The sequence below is a fragment of the Mercenaria mercenaria genome, chromosome 1, assembly GCF_021730395.1.
Source record: "Mercenaria mercenaria strain notata chromosome 1, MADL_Memer_1, whole genome shotgun sequence".
Classification (NCBI taxonomy): Eukaryota; Metazoa; Mollusca; class Bivalvia; order Venerida; family Veneridae; genus Mercenaria; species Mercenaria mercenaria.
Window position 1 is genome coordinate 64,930,355 of NC_069361.1, and position 22,153 is coordinate 64,952,507.

The 22,153-nt window shown below is 35.7% G+C and overlaps 2 protein-coding genes across 2 annotated transcripts; one reads left to right on the top strand and one right to left on the bottom strand.

Annotated features, from left to right (window-relative positions):
* Positions 1 to 1,227: 1,227 nt before the first annotated feature.
* On the bottom strand, positions 1,228 to 12,609 carry LOC123545530 (cholinesterase 1-like). Its single transcript, XM_053550752.1, has 6 exons — positions 12,605 to 12,609; positions 8,531 to 8,632; positions 7,510 to 7,619; positions 6,503 to 6,686; positions 3,727 to 5,043; positions 1,228 to 1,935 (listed from the first exon to the last, which is right to left on the bottom strand). The coding sequence occupies exons 1-6, from the start codon at positions 12,607 to 12,609 to the stop codon at positions 1,704 to 1,706; spliced, it is 1,950 nt and encodes a 649-aa protein (XP_053406727.1). The 3' UTR covers positions 1,228 to 1,703.
* Positions 12,610 to 14,867: 2,258 nt separating this feature from the next.
* On the top strand, positions 14,868 to 18,790 carry LOC123545528 (carboxylesterase 1C-like). Its single transcript, XM_045331852.2, has 2 exons — positions 14,868 to 16,514; positions 18,264 to 18,790. Exons 1-2 carry the CDS (start codon positions 14,959 to 14,961, stop codon positions 18,448 to 18,450), a joined length of 1,743 nt encoding a protein of 580 aa, XP_045187787.2. The 5' UTR covers positions 14,868 to 14,958; the 3' UTR covers positions 18,451 to 18,790.
* The last annotated feature ends 3,363 nt before the right edge of the window (positions 18,791 to 22,153 follow it).

The window sequence follows — 22,153 nt, forward strand, 5'->3', positions numbered from 1 at the left end:
GGTAAATCAAGAGAGCTGCAGGAGAACAAAAATTATCAGAGATATCTCGAGTGAGAAAAAAGTCACTCCTTGTGTGATATTTAAGATTTTTTAATGGTCGCAATTCAAGTAAATCTATCAATCTATATCCAAATCTGGATACCGAAATACCGCCAATATTTGATGTTCTTTAACAAACTAGAAAAAAAAGTTAAGTTTCCTGTGAGAAAACTTAAAATATTTGCAGTTGATGCATTTATCAAAAACCTGTCAACATGCATATGCAGAAATCATGCATTAAATTAACCACTGACAAAGATTTCAAAAACGATAACAACAAAAACTGGTATATCCCTAATATGTGAATTTTGCCTATGCAACGAAAGGATGAAAACTAGTATTGACGGGTCATGCATCGTGTCAGTGCGATCAATCTTTTGAAGCACATACTTTCCAAGGTAAAGTTACATAGAACTCTACGAAAAATGGTTACGTATACTCCTCAAAATATCCGGGACTGCTCCAGTTGCTATTTTAGCCACTGTCACGATTCCTGCCAGTAAGCATGAGCGGTATGAATCTAAATATTTTCTTTGTAATATGTAGAACAAATGTGACAAACAAAATATATTAACGCTGGGATATAGCAAGAGAACGCATCTCTCGGTATTTTTTACAACATTTTCAAGGGGAACCCCCAAAACCCCAATCCGCCTGGAGAAGGAGATCCCCTCCCTCACCAACCACACTCGCAGCATCTCTGCTTGGTTCGTAGCTATGCTGCTCATATCTGGGGTACAACGCCCCTGTCTGACATATAATGTAAAATTATTTTTAAAGTTGAAAGCCTACCTATCTTTCAACTAATTCTTTGGGCATTACCCTGAACAAAGCAATTATTCTAGGCCTTAAAATTGCGCTAATGAATGGTATTCCTAACATTACATTGGACAAAGAGCTTATATCGGCTATGATTATAACTAGGACGGCCTACAATAGTAATTTTACCAGTGTTGAATATGCTTCGTCGGCTATTCAGAGATGCAGAATATTATACTCAACTCTGACCCGCACGTACAATGTCTACATGGTCATTTCTTATTAGAGACATGGTATTAGTATGAAGGCCGATTTGAAACCTAGGATAGAAATACACTAGCTGTTTCCTTATTTGTCCAAATCGGCTTATGTAGGTTAAATGATGCTCAGTTATTTAAAGAAGATATCAGTTATTTTAAGGAGACATGGTTTATAATTTAATCGTTTAATGATCTAATTGGCATAGCTTCCTTTTATGTATGTATTATTATTATATTCATATGTAGCAATTTTTATATGTAACTATTTGCGTTCTTGGGGTGCCTGAAGTAAATCACTGCACTTTAGAAACGTGTATAATTATAAACATAAACCTACAAATGAGTGATGTGATATTCTAAATAAAGATATTTAAACAAATTTTGCACTTTAGGGCCTAATCTATGTCATTTGTCTGTGTCTTATATATCAAATGTATATAAAATGTAACTGAATAAATATAATCTCAACAATTGTAACTTAATCAGGTCATAAATTAACTTCCTTATAACGTATACGCTATATACATTTTGCATTTTGTACGGAGGAAAAAACTTTTATATACTAGTAGTTGCACGATATTTACGGAGATAGATTTGTGCGAATAAGTGTAGGAGCCTATTTTACTTAAAGTAATCATTGTTTTGTTAATCGCATCCCCCTTCCGCATCACATGTGTCAAACGACTTTCTTGAGAATGCAGATGATTCAGCGTCATGACATTTTTCTTCCACCATCGGAACTATATTCCGCCAAAATTCCACTTCATCTGCGTGTAAGTATTGCCCAACGTAATCTCTTCTGTCGAAATTTAGATAATGCTCGTGATCAATTGTATATTTCGGCCAACTGTTACTTCCATCCTGTCCATTTGGATTGCTAAAAGTAAACAGGAGTTAGAAATATCAATTTGATTAAAATATATTAAAATTATACTCACATTATCAAGGTAAATGTTTTCTTTTGAAAATCGATAAAATGTGGGTGCCGTGAATGTGAATGTGAACAGCGGCAAAAACTTACTCACATGTGACTTTTGCAAGATATCCTAATAAATTACCTAACATATTCTGCAGAAGGGAGTAAAACGTTGTAACGTTTTAAGATAATGGATAAAATCAACACGTTTTGTTTATTTTACCATTATCCGACACTTATTTCCACTTACTTTATCATTTTTCAGTGTCATATATACACTCTATACCAAACTTGGTGGAAATGAACCTTTAACAAAAAACACCCCAACTGCTGGCGAGAAGTTTTAAACTACTGGCAAAGTCTATATTCGCTGGTATTGATGCTTTATGTATCACCTTTCGAGTGAGGTCGGTGAGATACAAAAGCTTTTTACTGAGATTTACTTAAAACTAAAATGTCGAATCGAAGAAAAAAATCAAAACAGATATTTTTGGAATGACATGCAGGCATGTAACAGTCAACTGGATAAAGGATTTGTTATAAAGTTGTAGTAAAACTAAGAATTAACTTATGGTCGGTTTATAGGCAGCAAAATTTGACATGGATTGATTATCGATTTACCGCATGAAATATTTCAAAGTATTGATTATCGGTTTACCGCAAGGAAACCTGCGATGGATAGATTTTTGGTTTATAGGCAAGAAAACTGGACGTAGCTGACTGTTGGTTTTCAGACCAGAATACTGGACGAAATCAGGACATGGGTTGATTTCTGCCCATAGATAAGAAAACTGGACACGAACTGATTGTCGGTTTACCAATAGGAAACATAACACGATTTACCGTCAGTTGAAACATCAACAAGAGCACCGCCTTGCGGGTGCAGACGCTCATCTGATTTTTTTGTCTCTGTATTATAGAAATATTGTCCTACCCGTGTGTTTTATGATGGTTAATATACAATTATATACTGTGAAATCTGTATAGATGTGGTATGTGGTAGATGTATTGACTAGACACTTAACTGTGATGAATACTGTATTCATGTGAACAAGTGTTGCAAGCAATATCTTTGATAGTTTAGGAGAAAAGCTGACCTAAACACAAAACTTAACCAAGAAATATGATTTTCTGTCCAAAAGGGTCATAATTTTTGCAAAAAGCAATGTAGAGTTACGGTACTTGCTGTGTAGAATCAGCTTTTAATGGCAAATAACTGCTCCAAGTTTTAAAGCAATAGCTTTGATCGTTAAGGAGAAAAGTTGACCTAAACGCAAAACCTAACCAAGAAATCTTATATTTTCTAAGTCTAAAAGGGGTAATATTTTTTGCAAAAAGCAGGATGGAGTTATATTTCTTGCTGTACAGAGTCAGCTGTTGATGATGAACAAGTGTTGCAATTTTTAAAGCAATAGCTTTGATAGTTTAGGAGGAAATCTGGCCTAAACACAAAACTTAACCAGGCAAAGCCGACGCCGACGCCACGCCGATGCCACGCCGATGCCACGTCGACGCCGATCAAGTGATGACAATAACTCATCATCCCCTCCCCACCCCCTTCCCCCAAACAAAAATATCAGATGAGCTAAAAATGACCCTTCACTCTTCTGAAAATTACGAATCATTATGTAGAAATAACAATCGATTCCATAGGAACATAGAATGTCTAATATCATAACTTCGCTGACATGTACTCAGGATGTTTGAAAACACTTAAGAAAACATAAACGAACCTGAAAACTTGGCGATTACCTGTATTTGGCAAAATTTGTCCAAAACGTCATCATTCTTTCAGACAAGTTCCATTCCCATTCAGGAGGGGAATAATCACCCTTTATACCATCAAACCAATCATAGTCTAAATGATAGCCAAATACCGGTCCAATCTCATCAGCGTGGTTACCCGAACCAATCCAGCTTGGAGTAGGTATGAGATGCCGTTCGACCCCTGCAGTAAACCTGTACAGATAACTACCGGATTTTGTATCATTAGCATGTAACCTGCCAAATTCAATACCTGGAACGTTAATGTATATGTCTCCCAATAGTTTTATAGCTTGTTTTCCAATGTTTTTAGGCTCGTAAGGGGTTTTCCAGTCTTTATATTTCGAACTTATTAGTGACTTCAACACGTACGACCCCTTTCCATCCGAGGCCGTAACCAGTGGTATAACTTTATCATCAAAGCCGTCTTGTGACAGCTTTAAATCATCATATCTTTTATTTGTACCATCAATCATTTGAATCCACATTCCACCTTCGTCTCCATTTAACCCGTTAATAAAACTCAAGGATCTGAAAAATTCTACTTCAGCTGGAGCACCAGTTTTAGCCTGTTCTACAAGTCTTGAAGGAGAACTTTTCACAAATTCGCCATCTAGTGTGGGTGTGAAAATGACGTTCCAAAAAAACCTCGGATCTGTTAAAGCATTTTTAAACGCTTTAATCATAGAATCGCTGTCACTTTTCTGAATGCACTCAAACACTTGGTCGTTGTTTTCAGTACTACAGTTTAACAGTTGTGCCAAGTATGCTGCAGGTTGTATGTTTTCGTCAATATTCTTGACAAGGCTCATGACAGTTGGGGATCCACTCTCTGCGATAACATTTTGGAAAAGTCCTTCATTTTTAGGATAAAGAGCATGTAAACCAACACTTATCGCACCAGCCGATTGTCCAAATATGGTGACCCTATCCTTGTCCCCTCCGAAAGATTCAATGTTTTTATTCACCCATTTCAATGCCATCTGTTGATCCCATAACCCCATATTTCCTGGAGCTCTTTCATCATTAAAATCCAAAAATCCCCATATCCAAAGTCTATAATTGATAGTTACAACTATAACGTTACCGACAGACGCTAAACGGTCACCGATAAATCTGTTTCCAGTGCCAAGCGAGAACCCACCGCCATGTATAAATACCATCACAGCATGTCCCGTCTCTTTGTCTGGTTCTTGATCTGGGACGTAGATATTTAAAAATAGACAATCTTCTGTTAGCGAATTTTCTGCTTTTTTTCTGATCAAATATGTCAACCTGAGCGCAAGGTGATCCGAATGTATCAGCCTGAAATGGATTCGGTGATAATATTTCAACAGGTTCCGGTTTCTTGAATCTTAACTTTCCGACAGGTGGCATTGCGTATGGTATACCAAGAAATCTCTTAACTTTGAATTCTCTCTCTTTAAATGACACTGTTCTATATACGCCATATATATCTCCAAGTTTAGTTGTCACACTAGGAAATTCAGCTGAGCTGATTTTCCTTCCAAGAAAAAAGCAGGTAACAAGAATGAAACAAACTTGCATCATGATTTGCACAAAAATCTTGATATAGTTAATCTTAGGTAGTCTTACATATGTACTTTCAGGTCTATCGCTTTCGAGTGTAAATCATCGAATAATTTAATACCAGGTAATATACTACTACGTATATTTGCGCAGTATTTAAAATAAGTTTTAAACAAGAAAAAAACAAAAACAAAACATGTATGGAGGGTATTAACCGCCATCATACAAATTGGTATATATGAATAACCTACTTTAAACTGGTTATTACAAATTCCATTCACCTATATGACAAATTCTTATTTCCTTGTATGTAAATTGATTGTTTCAACTCGGAAATCAACTCTGCATATGCGCAAATGTCAAGTTTCTTACTCCCGTGTATTATATGTTGCAAATGGATAACTATAAATTACACTCACTCCAATGAAGAGAAAATAAGAAAGGTAACTTGCTCTCCGGCTACATTGAAATTGCGATGTTGAGGGAACCAGAAATACAGGTTTGCGAGGACATTCAGTGGTCTGCTGTAAGCTACAATGTTCTGTTCAAGTTCATCACTTGCTCCTAATGAACGATGGTACAATTACGAAGTATGATGGCGGAAATATTATCATTTGGAAGGGTGGCCACCTAAAATTTACTAACTGAATAGCGAACAGTGCAGACCATGATCAGATGTGCAAGCTGATCTTGGTCTGCACTGGTCGCAAAGGCCGAATCACTTGCCACCAGCAGACTTAAGGTTAAACACGCATCCAAAAGAAGTTACTTTACTGCAAACTCTGGCGTATGCCATAAAATTAGACTGATAAAGAGAACTCATGAACTTTACATGGAAACAGTAACAATAACATTAAACATGATGCTTTCAAATGCAAAGCAGAGTCGGATGCTTATGTAATTGTCATATCATCACTTAAAGTGGCAAACGTCCACAGCTAATATTACAGGTATATTCCTTTTAAACAAGCAATTAAAAATGACAATATTGAATTACTGAGAAATATATTATGCTATATGTTCAGTCTGAAACACTCCCTACACTTAAACAGTGTTAACTGTCTAGAAGGAAAATCACACCAATAAAACAATTGTCGTAACGGTTAAAATCCAGTTAATTTTCGCAAACATTCACTGGACCTTACACAGCTGAAGCACTGTTCACCATCATGTAACAAAGTGTCATAAAAACTTTGGTAGCTTCAATTGTTGCAAGTGCCTATATTTAGCGTACTTGATTTTCGCCGGATTATTTGATTCAGTTTTCAGTTCTGTGTCAAAGGGAACACCGGCGCGTGTAAAACGTCTTTGCATTTCCAGAAATTGATCACTGTAGTGCAGCTTAAATTCTATTATCCCTGATCGGTTGTATTTCAGCACTCCCAAGTCTGTGACAACATGATCCCCGGCATTTACCCCTGGACGTATTGAATTATAATATTTCAGTGTGCTGTACGTTTTGAAGAGGTCGTATGCTAAATATTTGATATCTCTGTTCTAATCTAGCGTAACATAAACTGCTGGGACAAAAATATCTCGATTGCGAATTCTTCGTTCAATTTTACTGTGGATACTGTCCACCGCCATCTGTGTGTGACCTTTCTCCAAATATTTCTGGTAGATCATGACATTATTTTGGACTGGATCATAAGCAACGCATTTGCAACAGTTATATTACGATTGTGGTAACCACATCCGTCACCGAAAATTATCATTTCTTCTACTCCGGGTTCAATAAGTGTCTCCAAAGAATCTGTCAAGCATGACGCAAATGCATCGGCGGATAAATCAACTCTCCCCCGTGCCAGAAATAGCATGCAACATCTTTATTAGCTGCATTGTAAACAGCAAAATTGTGACCTGAAGTACAGTGCACTTGCTTTTAATTTTGGGCTCAGTAAAGCGGACTGCATGTCAACTGAAACTAGTTGAGCTGTTTTGTTCAAGCACTTTCTTTGTCATAATCTTTGTCAGTACGTGCTTTGTCTTTTCGTCTTATATGCTCTTGGTATATATTTTCTTACATATTGCCACACTAACATAAATCACACTGGCTGAAACAGTGCAAATTTAGTGAAAGATACACTTTTCTAAAACTACAGATACCAACAATATCTTTTTTTTTGACAAAATTGAATTGTTTGAAAAATGGGTTTCAAGATATGTTTTTACTCGAAGAATGATAATAATGTGAGGGTATTTTTGGAAGCGAATCTAAAAATTCTTGAACATAACTCATACCCTCGGACAAAAAAGATTTTGTGTTTGTCTCAACTTCGTCAAGTTTCTCCTCTAACCAGTCATAAATTCTCTCGCCTGTTCCTAGAGTTGCTAAAACAGCTGTTTGCACACTACAAATTGTTGACCATCTGATTTTAGAATATGCTGCAACCGGTGCTTTCTATTAATTCCTACAGTTTGTAGTTGTAGTATCTGTATTAGCCCTTTTACATATGAGCCGTGCCATGAGAAAACCAACATAGTGGCTTTGCGACCAGCATGGATCCAGACCAGCCTGCGCATCCGTGCAGTCTGGCCAGGAGGATCCATGCTGTTCGCTAACGGTTTCTCTAATTGCAATAGGCTTTGAAAGCGAACAGCATGGATACTGACCAGACTGCGCGGATGTGCAGGCTGGTCTAGATCCATGCTGGTCGCAAAGCCATTATGTTGGTTTTCTCATGGCGCGGCTATATATTCTTTTCTTGACCCAATTCAGACTTCAAAACTGTTAAAATATTTTTTTCTTTGTCTCTTATTTATATTATTACACATCTTTTGTCTGTCATATCTTTTGGTACAAGTTTTCCTGCCCATTATTCTTTCATTCTTATCTTTTACATACTTTAATTTCCATCATTACATTTCGCCACTCCTTTGTAACTTTTTCCTTTTATTCTTTGAAGTTTATGAACATTCTTTTCCAGTTTAACTGAATTACTTTTTCCCTTTGTAATCTATCTGATTTACTTTTCACTGGTTTATCAGCCAACACTGCGATATAATCTTTCTCGATACTCGTACAACATGTAACGATCGTCATTTGTCTGTATGATTTCTACTCTGTCAATAACTGCTATTTGTTGAGGTTTATTTATTTGACTCTGGTCGGAATTAATTTCAGCTGTTGGATTTATATCAATCTTGTTAGTATAAGTCTCTTTCTAAGATCGAATTTCTCCCAATCCTATTTTATTTTCACTGAAGTCAAATTCTTTTTTCATCTGCTACTTTTAGTTTTTCTGTTGTTTCTTTTCTTTACTTCTTCAGAGCTACTGTCTGCACAAATATCACTTTGGAAACTTCTTTACGTTTTCGTTTTCCACCCTTATACTCAAATGCATCCCACTCCGGATCATTTCCACTGTTAAAAAATCACAAATGTCAACTTTTTGTACATCTGTGTCACTTTTAGAGGATCATGAGGAAAAATTGATCTCATGCCCGATATGGCAGAAAATCGATATCAGGGAGACAACAGCTATATGGTATTTTAACGGGTGACCGGCATTGCGATGTCGATGTCTATTGCCTCCGGGTATTATTACCTGGATGTTTATTTCAATTTCAAGAGGTTTTCCATAAGAAAGCATAATTGACATGCACATTTTGTTACAAGAAGGGACTTTTCATAAGAAATTAAAAAAGTCATTTCTACAATAACAATACTTAATATGTAGTTTCTTAAATACCATTTCGTATTTTTGTCTTTCAAGTCACAAAATGTCAATAAATAAAACAAATAAATTTTAGAATCATGTCGTTTATAAAAGTAAATACTGATCTTTCTTTTGTTTGTTACATCATAGCATATGTTATCAAATGTTTCAGACTCCAGGTTAAAATCCTGATAATGACTTTGTAAGATTTTTACAACCACGTCCATTTTTAAGTCGCAAAAATGCATGAATAAAAACGTGTTTTTTTTTTGTCGTTGTTGTTTTTTTGAAAACGGTTGATTACAATTTATACTATTACATGTGTAGATTTTAATTTTTGGTTGAACTTTGGTAATATTTTTGCACCTAGGTTTCTTGTTTTTAGTAATTTTGTTATTAAGTAAAACGTGTACATGCCCTTCTTATTTCCACATGATCCAGTTTTCTCTTGTATATGTTCAGTATCATTTAGATCTCATTCCTGACAAAACAGGTCCTTGGAATAACTATTATATTCACTTGTCACACTATTTTGTTCACGAGTCACATCTGTTTAAAATACTTGTCCATCTTTAATTTTGATAAACACTTTTGTAGATGATTCTCTAACATTCTCTTCTTGAATCTTTTTCATTATTGGATTTATCTGTTATTTCGGATACTTTTTTTGCAATTTGCATCAGAAGCTTTCCTGTTGATACTGACATCTTAATAGTTCAGTGGTTCTTTCCCTGGCTCATAAATATTACAATGTATGCCATATGCTCGTAGAAATGTGAAAAATTTAGCCTTTCGTCTGGAAAATTAACATGAAGGCACTTCAGATGAAAATATTTAGCACAATTTTCGTAATAGCATCTAATGTAGAACTGTCCATTTGGTAAACTGACAAGGTATGGCCAAGTATCAACTATCTGGTGTAACAAAAGAAAATATCTGAATCAAAGTATTCAGTAAAATCGGGTCTGTAATGGTATATATGACATTTATAACTTTGTACATTTGATCCGTCAGTGGATTACGTTTAGGACATGTTATAAATGACAAAGATTAATTAAAGGACCTAGAACTATCACTGAATGTAAATCCCGCTCTCCCCCAGAATACCGCTTGGGCACAGGAAAACCATGTACTTTATTGTAAAACAAGCTTTACTGAAATTGTCAAAGGACTGGAAGATGCCGATGATATTTACAAAAATTATAGTTTAATTGGTATCTGTCCATTGATTGCTGAGATATAGTGACGACAAAATGTGCACGGACGGGCAGACGGATGGATGGACATTCCTAAAATTGATACTTAAATAGCTATATTTTAGCCATGTAAAAGAAGTTATAAAACAACACAAGAGTCAATAAACTTACGTAACGAATGGAATTTACTGTTATTTATTTCCCTTATCAAAGTGTCTGTTTGTAAAAGCGGACAGACAGACAGACAAACGGACAGACCAAGTGAATAGTATACTCGTCTTTAGGTAGACACGTTTGGTAAACCGGAAGTGATGGCGTAACGTCGTTTATCCGGAAAATGTACAGTAAAGTCTGGTTTCGGCGTACGGAAATAAAAAATCATGTTATGAATTAATGCCAGCCAGAGAGTAAACTACTATGGCATTGTTACTATCTTTCTAAAGTTAAAACAATATATTAAAACATCTGACAAATTAAGATATTAAATTATTCAAAATGATGTCTTAAAATAAGCGAAAATGTGCGGTTTACTTTAATCGTGGTCAAATATCTCAGCAATAAGCACACGAACCTATTATTTTTATTTCAACACCTTATAGGCCATATGCTACGGAAGAGCATTAGTGCCAGGTGTATGTTATTTATTAAGTTGAAATTTCGAGTTATTAAGTCGAAATTTCGAGTTACTAAGTCGAAATTTCAAGTTAGTAACTCGAAATTTCGAGATAAGTAACTCGAAATTTCAAGTTAGTAACTCGAAATTTCGAGTTACATATCTTGAAATTTCGAGTTATTAAGTCGAAATTTCGAGTTACTGACTACAATAGTTTACGTTGATGAATAGGTCCTGGCCAAGAGTAGGTACCTGGTGTATCCATTGGGTAGCCCTACAGGGTTTGCTCATTGAAAATATCACTATTTAAACCATGTTTATTTATTGATTGATTTTGTTGGGTTTAACGTCGCACCGACACAATTATAGGTCATATGGCGACTTCCCAGCTTTTATGTTGGAGGAAAACCTCAGATGCCTAAACCATGTTTAAGTTTGGAAGGTTTGTTGACCTAGTTTGAGCCCATATCTAAATGAAAGTGTAGTTATAAGTCCGACCAAGATTGGATACCTGGACGGATCTAGATTTTGAGGAGAGGTCATAGAAGGAAAGCGGGAAGTATTCAAACTTAGAATATTTCACTAATTTGACCATATCTGGATGGTTTTCGACCTAGTTCGAGCCCCTACCACATGAATATACTATACATGTAAATGGTGGGTATATATCCTGGATAGGCCTACAGTTTGAAATCTAGAGTAGCTATAGAGGCTATGGTAGGTCATACAATGTTGTATGGTAGTAAAGGTACAAGTCCCTACATGTTCGGTACAATATGTGGATGTGTAGATAAATGATTCCACTTCGAAGAATCAAAAGTCGTCCATTACATTGTTGGCCTTTGACAGACAAATTTTGTGGATAAAAGGGCAAGATAGTAACTCGAGTTACTAACTCGAAATTTCGAGTTAATGAAAAAACGAAATTTAGTAACTCGATTACGTAACTCGAAATTTCGACTTATTAACTCGAAATTTCGGGTTAGTAACTCGAAATTTCGAGTTAATAAAAAAACACACCTGGCACTAATGCTCTTCCGTAGTATAGTCTGAAATTTTGAAAACAAAAACAGAGTTTAATCAAATTCTACATTGTAGAAAAAGTTTCGATTTAAACGTGCAGACTTACCTTAAACTTCGTTTATGGTGATAAAATTAAATAAATCTTTTTGATCAGGCCTACTTATTTTGAATTCTAAGATATCGTATAATTTTGGCGTTTTTATTTTTGTTACCTATTCACTGAAGTTCAATCAATTCACGAAAAGCTTATATGTTTCCGCGAAAACTTTTCTTTTTCTTGAAAACTCGATATATTTTCGCGAAATTTACCTGGTTATCAAATGCAGAAATATGCCACCATAGGAAGGCCTACTTGTCAACCTAAAAACTATAGTATAGCTGTATGTAAATTACCTGTATTATAAGAATGATTTTCATGAAGTTTTGTTTGCGGAGGAAGAAGGTCACTAGGTCGTGGTAGGTCTTTAAACCGATACCATTCATACAGCTCCTTTGATTTTAGAATATACCAATTAACGGATCTAATATAGATAAACACTGGGAAGTACGTTGATTTCGTCATCTGCTTTTTTACATTTAATTGAACCAACATGCCATAATCCTACGGCCTTGAAAATATTCTCTAGTTAAAATTTGATCATTTTCACTTTGTGCTGATTTCTACCCTTTGTGACTGTGCTAAATTTCACCCTCTGTGTGACTAACCATATGTACATTAAAGGTTATCAATACAGCTATGAATACCCCTTTATCAAATAAGGTAAAATAAACAAACAGTTGTATTCCTTTCGATGTTTTGAACACATAGATTATATCAAATATTAATAGGAGTACCCTAGTTGTACCTCATATTGGCTACCTCATATATATTGTCCTACATTTTTAGGGCGACTGTTCAAAGATTAGGTAGACCTATTGGACTCACCCGTGCGTTGGCGTCGGCGTCCTGGTTTGGTTAAGTTTTTGTATGTAAGCTGATTTTTAGTTACCACTAAGTCTTATTGGAATAAGTTTTACTAATACACTTATTCATTTTTAGCAGATTTTTGTTAAGTTTTTGTATGTAAGCTGGTATCTTTGTACCCACTTAAGGGAATGGATGTAAACTTCACACACTTTCCACTGTCGTGAGCTGATATGCACTATTCAGGTTCCATGACCCTATTTTAAATTTTTACCAAATTATGCCCCTTTTGCGAATTCTATATTCATACAATTTACAAAGCAGTTGAATAGTCGAGCGTTGCTGTCCTCCGACAACTCTCGTTTATAAAGAATATACATTTTACTTATTAACAAAAGACTATTCTTGCATAAAAACTACTTTTTTCACTGGATCCGCCCATGTTTTAACGGGAGAAAAATCGTGTGCAAACAAGGCAATTCACGTGCTGTTAATACATGATTTTTGGTTGCGGGTTTATCCCGCAAACAAAGTTAAGTGTATTTCTGACAATCATGTAGCATCTTTATTTGATTCCAAATCACAACTAAGGGAATTTGTTCATGTGCTACACAAAGTAGTCCCATTCATGAACAATGCGGATGAATTATCAATGATCAAGCATTTCTTATTCATCCTCTATCCATTCAGACTGGCCATTTAGATTATATAAGATTTGTCAATGATTAGGTATTCCAGCCCATGGTTACATCACTGACTTCCAGCTGTTCATGTAAGGTCAGGCAGAGTTTATCTTAGATCAAGGCATATTAGTATTTGTTTCTTATACATGTATATTTATAGATTGGCATTTAAAATGAAAATAAACCTAGCAAAACCCGCAACCACCAGACATCTCAAGGGTTTGATTATTTTTGAAATGCTTTGCAAGGGATATATGTAGATACTTTTGCGCACACTGATATTTGGCATCTGCGTCCTGTTTCCTCATAAACAATCTCTTCTTGTAGCATTATAGATACAATGTAATCCATAGTATGTTAAGCTGTATCTGTTTCCACCCCAAACGTACTGCCCTCATCAATGTACGCACTAGCTTCTCTTAGAGTTCACTCCCTTAACAAAGCGTCTGTTCAGTTATTGTAAATAACTGTGAATAAATAAGTATCGCTTGTAAGTTGTGCTATTGTTCGTTTTTAGGTATTATATTTATGATTTTGGTAAGTATCAGTCGGTATGTTTTTATCTAATTTCTCGAAGAATTTATATACGTTCGTACTTTTCCATACTCCAACTGCGTGTCCGCACTCAATATAACTCAGATGTAAAGTTATTATTCTTTAAACTGTGATCGAGTCCACCAAATTGTGAAGTTATATGAACAGTTATTAGTAATTTCATGTTTGTAATAATGAGAAATAAAAAAATCGCTTTAAAAACCTTCAGGATGTGCTTTTGATAGTGTTGTTTATTTTCGGGCCCTGGATACGGATATTTAAAACATGTTTACCGTTTCCAAGAACAACAAGAATGGCAAATAAAAAATGTACCGGAATCGTCAAGTCATCACATATGAAAACAATACATAAACCGTCGTGAAATATTTTTATGCAAGAATAGCGACAATACACGAGACTTCGGTCTCGGTCACAAACAATCCCGCGGGCTTCTGCAGACGTTAATATACAAAAAACGCGTATTATCCCTACAAAAAACAAGAATCCTTATATTAGGTGCAAAAAGTTTATTCATTTTCAACATTTGATTAAGCATACATTTTTTTCTTTAAATAAAGTTTATCTTTAATTTCGAAAATGTGTGTTTTATTTAGCCATGTATATTCTTATGCACCTGGCCTTTCGAAAGAAACATGTAATAAGTGGCCACTTTGCTTCCCGAATGGTTCAGTTACTAGAACACTAGTTACATTATTAAGTATTCGTACTTTTCTTCATCTAAGTCAACACGACCAACTAAACGCTTTGTTTGTATTATGTAGCCATTATAAACAACGTGGTTGTTCTCTCAATTCGCGGATCGAAAACGTTCCTAAAATCACAGTCATACCACAGCACATTATTCCGAACATTTTCCGAGTAACCATTACAAAAGAAGAAATGCCCCCGAGTTATTTTGTAAGGACATTCCTATTATAAAAAGTTCATATCTTATCAGTTTATCGTCTTTATATAGTAGCTGAAATATGCCGCACATCTTCAATTATATAAGGACATGCCTGTTATACAAAATACAATTTTATAAATTAACCCTATCTTGATATATAGTAACTGCAATATGCCGCACATCTTGCAAGCAATAAGTTTAATATTTATAGCGCATTATGTTCGATCTGATGGACCAGGCGTGGAAACAAAAGTTGGAACTGTGACTGGAACTCGATACACCTTCGTATTCAATGGAGTTAGCTACAATGTTTCCAGGTACCTTGGATTGCCATTTGCGAAACCTCCAGTCGGAAACTTGCGCTTCCAGAAACCAGCACCATACGGAAATTTTACAAACAACACTTTCCAGGCAAAGAGCTTTGGACATTCATGTGTCCAGTACGACCCGATGGGTAATGAACCGGACCAAAGCGAAGATTGTTTGTTTCTTAATGTTTTTGTTCCTGAACAGGCCCCTGATACCTCTTCCAGACACGCTGTGATGATCTTCGTTCATGGCGGGGGACTTGTAACTGGAAGTGCGAAACAATATCCGGCGGATACTCTTGCATCTGTTGGAAATGTCATTGTGGTTACCATCAATTACAGACTTTGGATGTTTGGATTTCTTGATATGGATACGCCAAGTGTACCGGGAAATATGGGTCACTGGGATCAACATATGGCTTTTAAATGGGTCAGTGATAACATTGACTCGTTTGGTGGTGACCCGGAAAGGATCACAATCTTTGGACAATCCGCGGGATCAACAAGTGTGACACTCCAATCTATGTATCCTGAAAATCACATGCTTTTTCGAGGGGTGATCACTGAAAGTGGAACAATCTCTTTATTAACCCAAGTAATGAGATCTGAAAATATAAACCTGGCTATGTTAATGGCAGAAAAAATGAAATGCAACACAACGAGTATGAAATCAAAAGAAAGCATACTGAAATGTTTTCAAGAAACGAACGCTGAGAAATTTGTAGAAACATTAGCTAAAACTTTAATGAGCTCTCCTACGGAGGGACGCGATTTATACTCTTTTTTTACAACAATTGACGGAGAATTCCTAAAAGGAAACCCACTGGAACTGCTAAAAGATATTAATGGTCTGTCAGATGAGGTGCAGTTTTTACGGTCATTAAATTTGATAAACGGATTCAACACTGACGAAGGGTCTCTCTGGGTAATGGGTCTTCCGGGTGGATTTGAAGACACATTTAACATTTCGCGTGAAAGTATGAATTCTTTTTATATTCCAAGTATATATCCAATAGTTTTCGGACCGAAAACCGAGATACCGGATGTTGTAAAGGATATTATCGCTCAAGAATATACAGACTGGAGAGCAGCGGACGATCCAGTTTGTTTGTTACATCAGTTTTCAAAAATGAACGGTGATATTTATATGGGAGTTCCTGCCATAGAGTACTCAAGGCTCCATGCTCATAGCACAAATGCCAGCAGCTATCTTTACCATTTCGAAGCAGCCCTGAATGGACATGCTATTGCGTCGCCACGCTGGGTACAAGCTTCCGGCCACGGAGACGAGCTTGCTCCGTTGTTTGGCTTCCAGTTTCCAATGCGTGCTAAGAATATGAGCGTGATTCCACCAGAAAGCTGGGAAAAGAAACTGTCTGAGAGATTGATAGGTTACTGGACAGCTTTTGCAAAATATGGGTAAGTAATAAAATGGCTTACTATATAGTGCTATATTGAGATCCAAAAGTCCAAAAGGTATTACCAGACTATAAGTGCTCATGGAGCAGTAGCCAGCTCTCGCGTATGTTTCCAGTACATAATTAGATTAGCTGTTGTTTTATCCACTAGAGCCGAGTCAATCACGACACTGGCCGCCTCTTTATCGGAGCAGGTTTTTCCAACGAATGGATAATTGTGTTTCGGGTTTTAAAAAATTCTTAACCGAAATGAACAAAAATAATGATTGAGTGAGAAGCGATTATTGGTTCGTTTCTTGACCTGTGTAATAGAGTTAAAAAATTGCACATAAATTAGAGACCGTACCATAGCTCTTCGCATACCCTGATTTTTCAAACTAAAGATAAAAATGTAAACAACGGACTCTGTCTATGAAACTTTGAAATAAATGAATGACAGTCGATCTTAGTCATAATACTGATTGACAGTGAATGCTAATGACTCCATGTGTTGCAGAAAGGTATTTAGTTTGTAACTGTAATTTCCCATTAATTGAAATTCTCCCAAAACTGGTAAAATAATTACTTATATTTGTACAAATCTTATCGTCTTTGCCGTTTGGCAGCTGCAAAAAGGGCAAATATAAAATATTCAGTGTAAGTAATATTTCACTGGTACTGCCAGTTAGTAAGTTCATACTCTGAACAACACGTCAGAGAAATTTGGGCAGATTTGACCAATTACGACGTTGGCAGCATTAGATTATATTTTTTCTTTACACAAAAAATGCCGTTAGGTAACAAAGCGAATACGCCGATAATCCGGAGTTCACCGATTATTGTTCCAGTTCACGCGATGTAATCCAGCAATTAAACTGCATAGCTATTAGCTACTGCTGTTATAGGGAAGTGGTAGAGTGTCTGCCTTAGGTGTGAGAGGTCCTAGGTTCGAGTCCCAGTTAGAGCTTAACTATTTAGATTCTGCTAAAGCATAGTTTTTCTGTTAATAGACTGTTCCAGATGTTCTAAATTTTTAGCATACAGTATCATGGATCAGTATTTAGCAATCCAGATCAAAGTTGAATGTTAAATCAAATGCACCCAATTAGAAAATATTGACTATATTATGTCCCTTTGATGTTTATGCTCTCCATGTTCAAGAAGAGTTACATGTCCTTGATCAAAAAATTTTCTTTATCATGAAAATATTAAATGCTCATAACTCCGCACTTCTGGTTAAAATATTGTCTATATTTCTGTTTTTGAGAAATATATGGACATTTGTCTTCATTTCAAAGCTTTTTAACTTCAAACCTATGATTTGAAAAACTTAGGTACTATCTCTACATAAATATCTGTTTATCCAAATTCTTCTGTTCAGTCTGGTTTGGGAATGAGCTTTTTGCACTATTTTAACATACACAATCTCGTCACAGACAGTGCTTATCGGCGTCAGTTGTTTATAGCTAGTTTCTTAAACAAAGCAACTGCGAGTGGATCGCTACATACCGCATTTAAGTTTGCCACTTTCCAGGACTGCCTTATCGTAAAAAGGTCGATCTTACCTAGATATACGTAACAGCAAGAGAAAAAATGGTTTGTACAAGCAGGTTTTATAGTTGCGGCCTTTATATGGAGGTAGTCTTAACACTTCTTTGACTGTATTCTGATGAACTGTAGCTTCGTCGCGGCATAAAGAACTTGATATTTTCCCTGCTTAATTCCTTACCATGATGAAAAACTGTTTCAATTTGATATACTTTTTTTGCAGGAACCCAAACGGACAACGTGGGGACACTTGGCCAACCTACGATATCACAGATCAGAAATACATGAAGATAGATAGGACTGACAATGTTGAACAATATTTATATGCCCGAGAAACAGACTTTTGGCGGGATTTGATACCTTCGATCAGAAGGTCCGCGGTGGAAAATATCAAATGCACGAAGAAATAAGAAAACCAGGCAGTTTGAATTACTTATTAAAATCATAAAGATTATGGGTTTCGTTCTTTTTTTCGGACTGTTTACACTTCTTTCCCATCACAGATCTTTTATAGTTTATAGGGATGCTGCAAAATCTCTTCGAGTTTAAATTCAAAACGTAGCATAGGTTTGAATTCAAACAAGATTCCTCATCAAACAAGGCAGTCTGAAAGACAGCTATATCCCCCACCGCTATAATGGTTAGTGAAAGGGGTTGAGGTATTGGGTGGAAGCATTGACTTTGTTAAGTATATTTTATAGTTTATGTATCATGAAATAAATTTGAAAATACTTCAAGGGGTTTAAGAGATACAGAGCAGACACAAAATGGAAGGCTCAAACCTTGACATTGAGTTGTGACCTTGACCTTGAGTCAATACGGCAGTCACATGAGTTCTGCACATTGTCTGGATGCGGTGATCATTTGACTAAAGTTACATTAAAATTCTTTAAGGGGTTTAGGAGAAACAGAGCAGACACAAAATGGAAAGCTCAAACTTTGACATTGAGTTGTGACCTTGACCTTGAGCCAAAATGGCAGACTCATAAATTCTGCACATTGACTTGATGAGGTGATCATTTAACTCAAGTATCATAAAAATCCTTCAAGGGGTTTAGGACATACAGAGCGAACATAAAATGGAAGGCTCAAACCTTTGACCTGGCTGACTCATGTGTTCTGCACATTGTCTTGATGAGGTGATCATTTGACCCAAGTTTTATTAAAATCCTTCAATGGGTTTAGGAGATACAAAGCGGACACAAAATGTTACAAACCACCTGAAGGCTGGAAGACTGAAGGATGGACGGAGACCATTCCTAAAACCCCCACCACTCGTCGCAGAGGATTAACAAAATTCCCGTGAAAACCGTTCTCTGTTTCCGTCTCTTGGTCATTTTGGATAATAAATAAATGTTTAAAATATTATCTCCCTAAAAGTGTACCATTTTTCGTAGTTCAAAGGACAACTTTTAATTTGTGACATCACATAAACTTCACTCTAAACATCCAGCTGTAAAAATAGAGGAAAACCGCAGGTGCCCCTAAAACTGTAGATAAAGAAGTAAATGCGTGTTAAAATATTAAGTAAAAACAAATAAAGCTAAAACCCTTCACTGAACCATCTATATCTTAACTGCATGGTTACATGTTGGTGGACTAAAATGTTTGACGGTTTGTAAAGTATTTAATATTATCAGTGGGTAATATCTGCCGTTATACAAATTGCTATAATTTGATATCACCGAAATGACAAATCCTAACTTACTGGACGTAACTAGTCGAAATTACAGAGTCCATGCACTTAAGGAGGAACCACACTATAACTTTTTTCAGAGCCCACGTTATTGACTGGTACCAACAAAAACGAAATATCTTCTGATTAGATCTTTATTTTTAACGTTAAGCATCAGTGCGTTTCTACGTCGCAACAAGACACTCGCGCACTTTGGCGAAATAAAGCAAATTAAAAACTGTTTTGACAGAAATGACAAAATTTGAAATTGTGACAAAAAGACAGCATCTTTGTCAGTGTACGAATTTGGAAAATCTGTATTTCCGTACTTTCGACGGTAAAAGGCATTTGTGTTCATTAACTTAACATATTGTAGAATGTTCCAAACACAACATTTATGAAATAACTTAAATATATCTAAACATTGCTAAGTAGATATGTATATTTGCCAATATTATTGCCGACGGTTTCGTTGAGGACCGTTCAATGTATCATTGTTGCAAAATATGCATAGTTTTCATATATAAATAGAGGGCTGGCTGTCAGATGAGTCATATCTTCAACCTGGTACTCCGATTTAGTAAATTGATACATTGATAAAAGTCAAGCAATACCTAGAACAGGCCACGTCAGTTGCGAACCCGTCGACGATCAGGTCATAGTCAAATTCCGGAAATTCTCAAATTACTTTTCAGACAGTGACAGTCGGAAACTCAAGCATACCATAATCCGAGTTCCAAGCACTATTGCAATTCTCACGCTCTCGGCGGCCAGCTTAGTCTGCCAGCACCTATGAAAATAACAAGTCTAGGTCTATTTCTATACTGTCTGACTTGATGATCAATGGACTTGTAAGTAGCTAAATGTATAGCTAGGGATCTACAACTATATTGTAGGTAGGTACCTGGGTTAGAGTACTCGAACAGGCAATTAACATAGTTCATTATCAGCTGAAATCAGTATGAATTTAATACAATACCGTTCTCCATGATTACCTCTCTGACACATATCTCGCACAAAGTTTTCGAACATGGATCTTAATCCGTAGCCAGACCATACCATAGTCGACATGTATTAACAGGTACAGTATGTCAAAGGCCCAATGTTCGAAAACCTTCTAGACATGCAAAAAGCCGTTTTAAACCTACTTCGTAGACGTGACATGGCGGCACTTTAGCTACCTACCCTATTTGTTAAGCATGTTACCAGAAACAAGCTTTCTTTTGCCTAACCTTAAGGGCCATATCTTCACATTCACGTCATTTTTTCAGCGTGGAAAAATGTTACTGTAGTGCTGCTTAAAGTTCTTTATAGCCGCAAACGACGTAAATCTTCTGTTTTTACAAATATTTACGGACTATTTGTAACAACTCTATTTTGGAAAAAAATTACGGATGGATATTTTTTAACGCTAAGCAAAGCTATTTTTGTGGAAAATTTAAATAAAAGCAAAACTCGTGTTTTGGCTCTCATTTCATTAAGCGAAAACGTAGAGCAATTCCGATTAAATCATCATAAAATAAAAATCTATGATAGTTAAATGTAAATGTGTAAATAAAAACTGGCGACACTCTAGCCACCTACCCTATTTGTTTAGCATGTTACCAGAAACAAATTTTTTTGCCTAACCTTAAGGATGTACGAGCGTTTTTTTTCAGGATATCCGCCATTTTGAAAAATGATTCTTCGAATATTGCTTTCTAACAAAAGTTTTGCCAAAAATTAACGCTAAATAATTAAAATATGACTAATAATGTACCATTTAACCAAATAGATTCTATTTTTTTGCGAAAAAAAATTCACTCATAGTTTTGACTGGCATTTGCCTAAAATAGACGTAAGATTTACAATGGGGTAGGGGTAGGTAATGTCAAATATCTGTGAAAGCAGATCAGGTTTGGTTTTGATATTTTCCTGACTGATACATATAACGATAAGCTATATTTTGAAATAAAAGTTTTCAAGACAGCACTTTATTTTATCTAGAAAATATAGATCAAAACAAAAAATATCAAAAGTCACCAGTTTTTAACAGATTTTCTCAATAAATCTCTTAGATGCACGGTGATCCCAACCTTTTTTCTTTCCGTTTTGAAGCATTTTTGTGTGTCAATAAAGCTGCAAAATATTTTGAAAATCTTACCGTCAGATTTTTTTTGTAATTATATAGATACATTTTTTCCATTGAAAATAAAGTGGGTGGGGTAATTATGTCAACATGTAAAAATGAAAGAGATTTGTTAGTGACATTTATGCTTATATAATACTTGCATCACCTTGTATTCTTATTACCCTTTAAAACATGAAATCCCTATAACATTAAATGGGATGTTATATGTTTTATAAAGTACCACCATTTTTTCAATTTTACAAAATTTCAGAAATGCTTAAACAGTGGGTGAAGAAAATGCCCTATAAAAATAAAACGAGTTCGGTGT

Bases quoted from the DNA above. Each gene is read 5' to 3' on its own strand.
- LOC123545530 (XM_053550752.1), bottom strand. The intron at 7,620-8,530 runs GTAAAGAAAAGA...AACAATTTGTAG, and splicing joins CAGACAGTAGCTCTGAAGAA to TGTGCAAACAGCTGTTTTAG. The intron at 5,044-6,502 runs GTACGCTAAATA...AATCCATTTCAG, and splicing joins AATAATCCGGCGAAAATCAA to GCTGATACATTCGGATCACC.
- LOC123545528 (XM_045331852.2), top strand. From the start codon at position 14,959: ATGCCGCACATCTTGCAAGCAATAAGTTTAATATTTATAGCGCATTAT. The intron at 16,515-18,263 runs GTAAGTAATAAA...CTTTTTTTGCAG, and splicing joins ACAGCTTTTGCAAAATATGG to GAACCCAAACGGACAACGTG.